General features: G+C 39.7%; 1 protein-coding gene across 1 annotated transcript in view; it reads left to right on the top strand.

Moving 5' to 3' along the window:
- LEF1 (lymphoid enhancer binding factor 1) overlaps window positions 1-7,199 on the top strand; it is a 78,553-nt gene that overhangs the window by 52,295 nt on the left and 19,059 nt on the right. Inside the window, exon 4 of the mRNA XM_015831770.1 lies at window positions 5,246-5,378. Within this exon, the coding sequence (XP_015687256.1) occupies window positions 5,246-5,378 (133 nt within the window). The remainder of the gene's footprint in view (window positions 1-5,245; window positions 5,379-7,199) is intronic.

The raw sequence follows: 7,199 nt of genomic DNA, 5'->3' as shown, positions 1-7,199 counted from the left end.
CGCCCTTGTAATGAATCTTGTAGTTGCTGCATCAATTGATCACATCTATTTTGAAATTTAACATCAAACGATTCCATTGCGGAGACCAAGTTGCGCAGCTCTCTAACAAAAAGCGGTGGAGGTGAAGAAGATAACGGAGGTGACAAATGGAAAGTTTCAGAAGTAAGTTGAGATGTCTGAGCCATCAGGGATGTAGACGATCTCAAAGTTAGAGGCAGAATTTTTCTCAGAACCATATTAGCAATAAATTTAAGCAGTTCAGTAAAAACAAGTAATACGCAGATTCAAAGTAGGAAAGATTTCAAACCGGAAATCACTTTCACTTCTTGCTGAAAAGTATCAATCCAACGCCATTTTAGTTTCACTTTTCCTCATTCCTCCACACATACGGGGAGAAACTTGTTATAAAAGTTAAAGTAGAGTCCAAGATAAAAAGCTAGCTTCCAAAGTTGGTTCGTCTGCTTACAAGTAAGCTCGCAGTTAACTTCAAGTTGCAGCGGTGGCGGCGGCTTCTTGCTTCGCCGAAGCGAAGGCGTCCTGGATCGCGGAGAATCCTCGGGGCTCCGGAGGAGTTCTCGCCTACATCGTCCATATAGGACGACTCAGGAACTCAACTCCTACCCCGGGCAGCTCACCGATCCCCTTATGCCCAGGGGAAAGGTATCAAGCCGTTTGACAGCAGATGCTGGCTGTCAAACCGGCTTTTACGCAAAACAGGCGGGAGGCAGCAAACAGCTGCGACCAGCGAAATCGCCTGCCACCGGAAGTCCCTCGACTCCCTTCCTGACTGTAAATTAATGGCCATACAGGTAAACCTTGGCTTACGACCGTTTAACAATGCTCTGGGATTACTGTGAGTATGGAATGGGTGCTTTGCGACCCATAAAGCACTTCACAAAACATTGCACTACCAATCCCATGTAATATGACCACAATCTGAGTGTTTGGCAACCTGTTCATACTTTCAACTAGTTTTAAGCACCCTGCAATGCCATTTACAGTCTTCTGTGCTCACTTCCCCAGAAAGTCAATGGTGAAGCCAGCAGGAAAGGTTGCAAGCTGATGGCACCTGCCATGAAGCTGAGATTCCATCCTGGCAGCTCTTTGAAAGCAGCGGCTGGCTCCTGGGAGAAAATTTCAACTGGGAGGGAATCTCAGGTCTATGTGGAACTGAGATTCTGTCCCTCCTGCAGGCAACCTTTTGAGAGCAAAAGAGTTGCTTGCTGAGGAAAGGGGAACTCCTCTGGCAGGCTGCAGAAATGGAGATTTAATCGCAAAGATCTGATCTCTGTTCCTGCAGACTTTGAGCAGAATTCCCTTTCATGCATGGAAGGGAGTTGAACTTGGCAGACAACTTTTTTCTCTATCTGCATAACGACTCAGGAGATCATTTAACAAGTGCAACTGGAAGCACCAGGATTGCGGTCATTGAATAAAGCAATCAGATGGGCATTTCACTTAGATTGCTATGCTCAACGATCAAGATTCGGGTTCCAATTTTCGATGTAAGTCAAGTACTAACTGTAGTTTGAAAAGGTAGCCTGGAAATGGACTGAGTTGCTCTTCATTTAGCACAGGGGTCCCCAACCCTCGGTCCTTGGACCAGTACTGGGCCGCCGCATGCCAGCAACCGGTCCGCACAAACAAGCAAAGCCCTATCCACGGGATGCAAGCAGCACACAAAACCACGCCCCCTCCGGTCTGCGGAAAAACCTCTCTCCACGGAACCAGTCCCTGGTGCCCAAAAGGTTGGGGACTTCTGATTTTACAAGACAGTAGGACATATGAAGCATTGGTTGCTCTAGGGCAGGGGTAGGCAACCTTGCTCTNGACCAGCGAAATCGCCTGCCACCGGAAGTCCCAATGATGTTTTCTTTCCTAATCTCATTTTAAATGTCTCCATGCTTGATGTTATCTAACTGTAAAAGGCCCAGATACTTGTAGGCTTTATCCTGATGGCTCCAGAAGGTTTGACCATTTGACATTTCTATTCCGTTCGTGATTTTATCCCAATTTGTTGCTACTATAGCACATTCATCTAAGCCAAATTCTATTGCTATGCAGTATCTGTGCTAAGGATTCTTATGGTTTTTGTCAACTGGATTTCAATTTCTGATTTTTTTTTTAATCATCATCATTATTACTTAAATGTCTATGCCATCTGACTCTCAGAGACTCTGGGTTTTTTTTACAAATTATTTCAAACATGATAAACAAGATACTGAAAATGACAAGAAAGAAAAAGAGTAAAGGTTGCAGTATAAGAAATAAAACAGAAAGAAAAGGAAAGAAAAGCAAGTTAAAAGGAGGCTTCAGTCACTCTGACCAAAGGTCTGGGCAGAGCCATAAACACACTTTCCTGGCTAAAATGTGGAGCTTTAGGTCAAATCTCTAGTTTCAGTTTGTCCCAACACTGCATGGATGGCTCACCTTTTGTTTAAAGGAGGAGTGGACTTACCTAAAAGTGGATCAGATATCAAGTCTTCTCTGAACACGAAACAGCCCCAATGCCAAACCACTGGAGTCCACAATGGAATTTTTAAAGGAACAACTGGGAGCAGCATGAAAGATGAGCAAGATGGGAAATTGTTCTTAATCTGTTTTGTTGACTATAATATGGGGGGAAACTGTAGAAATGCTCTTCTCATTAGATATTTTAGCATTTCAGGAACTACAGTAATGGAACATTTTACTTATAATAAGGAAGAATGTAAAAGAGCTCCTTGTGGCAAAGAAAGAAGCACAATGGCATTATAATGATACCTGTTTAGATGGGAAATTTGTGTTGGAAGCAGTTGCATTTAAGCACAAATGTTATAATTGGCTTTTCAAATGTTCTGGGGGTGATATGTTGCTGTAAATTCTACTTTGTATAATCTCAGATATATTTGTTTTAAAAAAAATATTCCCAGTCAGTTGATACTTATAGGTATAGATAATCTGGAAATAGTTATTCAATGTTTATCAATATGTGTTTTCTTTAAAAACGGGAAGATACATTTCTGCTTCAAATATCTCTTGCATGCTAACTCGTATATCTTAATGGAAATTCATTCTGCCTTATTATTTCGTGACAAATAATGGACCTAATGCTTAATGGCTTTCAGCCACTTATGAGTGGCATCGCCTTTTCTCTCTCCTGCTTGTGCATGCATGCGTGTGCACGCTCTCTCTCTCTCTCTCTTGCAAAATATAAGACAAGGCCAAAGCTTAAATTAAAATCCTCAGGTTCTTATCTCCTTCCCACAGGAAAGCAAATCTGTGTTGAAAACCGTAAAATTAAGAGGAGAGGAAGGATAGCATAATTTAGCAAAAATCCATGCAGAAGATTCTGAGCTATATGACTGGAGGGATAGGTCAGACATTAAAATGATACTACTTGCTAATGCAAGTTCCTTAAGGTAGTGCTCGGGAAACAAGGGAAAGTATGCAAAGAAAAAGTGGCATTTTTATAGTGACAATAAAACATAGACTCTGGTACTGTGTTTGAAATATGGTCTATCGTACAAATAATATATGATTTAAATAATGTCAATGAAAAAATATTCTATTTTTAGTTTCCACTATCTTATGAGTGGAGGTTTAATGAGCAATATCTGCATTTTGGAATGAATCTCTCTTCACTTCCCAGAAGCATATCCAGCATGAATGTATATTTGTGATTATTTCAAAGAATGCTGAAAGGGTTTTACAGTGTTTTCAAATTATACTGAGATTTTTCTTGAGTGCAGAAAAGGGGGAATGAACCAAAGAACATGTTTTAATAATGCAAATGAGTCTCAGACATATTTTTCATGTTTTGCATAGATGTATGTATGAAAAAAAAAATGGGGATTACTGTGGTAACTCTAATACTTTTCAGCTTGAGGGGATTGTTGCACCCATCAACAGAATAGCTTGATTTCTTTCCATGCTTCAGAGAAGTCTTCCTTTACCTTGACTATTGAATTCCATTTTGTAGCAAAAGCATTGCTTCTCTTTTAGGAAAACAGAAAACACTATGCAGCTGATAACACCCCAATCGCCAAAAGCTAAGTAGGGTCAGATCAGGTTTGTATTTGGATGTAAGACCTAGGGCTGCAGAGTAGAAGTTGGAAAGAATTGTAGAAGAATGCAAAAGCAAATTACATCATTAAAACTGCTAAGAAAACTGTTTGTTGTGGTAGTTACTAAGAATCAAACTCCATTTGATGAAGTCTCTGTCTAGTTATGATCCCCAGATCTTTAGCACATTTCTTCTGTTAAATACGAGGCCAAACAAGTTGTTCGATTTTAGCATCAGACTTCTGTGATTCAGCATTGGTAGTATAAGACTGCACTACTATACTTACATGCTAACAAATGATATGTGTTTGGACATATTTAGGCTGAATAGGAATGTCTAAAACAGGAGCCTTCAAGATCTTAATATTTTTAAACCTTTGGTTTAAAATAATAATAAAAAAGTAACTTGGTGTGCTGTAAAGGAAAGTCTTTGGTATTGTCTTTATTTTTAAGAATGTCTTTGATCCCTTTAGCAATCTTGTAGAGAATGAGAGGAGTGGATGGGTCTTAGTATTTTATTTAGAAATGTTCCCAGGTGCCCAGAAGAACACACAAAAGTAGAACTCATCACGGTAGGACTAGATGAAGTTACAAAATATCCTCAGACTTCTGGTAAATGAGCGTTTTGTGGCCCGGATGCCATGATAAAACTACTTTTTACGTGTAGTTTCTAGCCTTTTGTAATTATTACTCCATGTTAGCTCTACAATGCATTATGGCTAGCCAAGTTTTGATATTCTCCTACCTGATTTTCACCGTCTCAAATGAGCAACACAGTGATGTGTCTGCCAGTCCCTGGCTACTTATCATGCAGATGGTGGGGAGGACTGTAAAATTTGATCAATGGCTATTATTTTGAATTAGATAGGTATAATCTGAAACCTGTGGTTGAGTTCACACATTGTCCTGAACCTAGCTTTGTTTGGTTTTATTTTAACATGTTTTATATACCCAGTCATTGTATTATTAATGGCTTGGTAGTCTGGGTAAATCCAGTTTTTGTGGCTTATTTAACAAACCATTATTTGAATCTCCACCTACTGTGAGAGTTAGCATGTGTGAGTATTAATGGTTGTGAAACAGAGTTAAATTGTCCCCAATGAGACAATTAAATATGCACTATTTTTATAGGGCCTATTAGTTTAAGAAAAAACAAGTAAAAGAAAGAAATGCTACTCAAGCCTTTTGTTTTTGTTTGCAGTCCAACAAAGTCCCTGTGGTACAACCTTCCCATGCAGTACACCCTCTCACTCCACTCATCACCTACAGCGATGAACACTTTTCTCCAGGGACACATCCTTCACACCTCCCCTCAGATGTCAACACAAAACAAGGTGAGCTAATTCTTCCATTTTTATAACAGTTGAAAGGAGAAAATCTCTCTTGTGTTTTCTTTTGAGAACCTCAGATGCTGAAAAGGATATTTTAATACTATCTTATAGCACTGCTGGATTCAAGTATCTAGCTTTCTCCTTTTTCCTGATTACCCCTGTCCTGTTGCATTTGAAGTGGAGCCCAGAAATTCTAAAATATCTAAAAATTTGGGTCCCGTTAAAGGAAAAGACAATGCCACTGTTGCTTTCTATTACTAGCCATATGACATATTAAAGATTAAAATAAGCTTTCTTTAAAGAAATCTAAATTGCTTCCCTCTCATGTAATGTTATATTTGCAGTACAGGTATACCCAGTGGTGGGATTCAAATATGTGAACAACCGGTTCTCTGTGTGAATGCCACTTCTGGAAGTCCATTCTGGGCCTGGGCAACAAAAAATTAGCTACCAGTTCTGCCGAAGTGGTGCGAACCGGCTGAATCCCACCACTGGGTATACCTCATTCAGCTACTATAATTGGGAACGGTAACTTGGTCTTGGGAGTGGCACGGTAGCTTGGCGATTAAGGCGCTAGGCTTGTTGGCTGGAAAGCTGGCAGCCCAGGTTCAATACCTGAGCGCCACATGATTGGGTGAGCTCCCGTCCTCACCTCAGCTTCTGCCAACCTAGCAGCTCAAAAGCATGCAAATGCGAGTAGATTAAATAGGTACCACTTTGGTAAGAAGGTAACAGTGCTCTGTGACATCATGCTGGCTACATCGCTGCAGAAATGTCTTTGGACAGCACTGGTTCAATGGCCTTGAAACAGAGATGAGCAGTGTCCCCTATAGTCGGCAATAACTGGCAGAGTAAAATCCTTTACTCCTTTACCTTTTTTAAAAAAACTTGGTCATTAACCAAAGTGGTTGCAAAGTGAAACTGTTGACTGTGCTTATGATCATACCTCAGCTTTCTTTTGCTGTACAGACACAAAGATCATAAATGCAAGGATTGGTCACCAAGTTTCTTTTTTATCATTGTTGTAACTGCAAATGGTCCCTAAATGAGGCAGTTGCTAAATAAGGACTACCTGAACTTGACTAGACTAATTTTTATTTGCTCTCAGGTACTTTTGTAAAATCAGTTTGACCATACGCTTTAAAAAAAATACCTAATTTCTATTTTCTAATATAATTATATCAGTAAGTAGCCACTTGAATCATATCCAAAAGTATATTTATATCAGCTTCACATCTCTGTGGGTAATATAGCATGCCAATTGCCTATTGATAGCCAAAAACTTAATGGGTGTTTTTAGTCATCCTTGTGAAATACTATTATGAAACACCGTTGGCTAAAATGAGAAACCATGCAGTGATCAATAATGATTTGTTTACCTTGCTTCTCTTGCTTTGCAAACCTCAGTCCAGATGTAAAAGTTTCTCTGTTTAAGGTCCTCTAATCATTGTGCTGTATCTCTGTAGACTTTATAACTTTTATAAAATAAAGTAGAACCCTCCAGTGTGGTATTTAGCATAATCTAAAAACAATGCCTCATTTTTTTTCTATATATCTTAATCAAGCCATCATTGTTTTTGAATGGTTGTCCTGTGTTCTTATCTCTGTATTTAATTCCTTCATGTCACTTCCTTCTAATTCATTCTATCCATGAACAAACCATAAATGGCATAGGGCCGTGGTGGCAAACCTATGGCATGCGTGCCACAGGTGGCACGCAGAGCCCTTTCTGTGGGTACGCATGCTGTCACCCCAGTCCTAGGCCTTCAGCTGGGTTTTTTTCGCTTTAGGCCTCCTCCACCGTGTGCAAAAAAAAAAGGTTCA

Source organism: Protobothrops mucrosquamatus, unplaced genomic scaffold, assembly GCF_001527695.2.
Source record: "Protobothrops mucrosquamatus isolate PMUCROS unplaced genomic scaffold, P.Mucros_1.0 scaffold_4, whole genome shotgun sequence".
NCBI classification, from domain to species: domain Eukaryota; kingdom Metazoa; phylum Chordata; class Lepidosauria; order Squamata; family Viperidae; genus Protobothrops; species Protobothrops mucrosquamatus.
The sequence above is the reverse complement of the archived record's forward strand: the minus strand, read 5'-3'. Positions and strand labels throughout refer to the sequence as shown.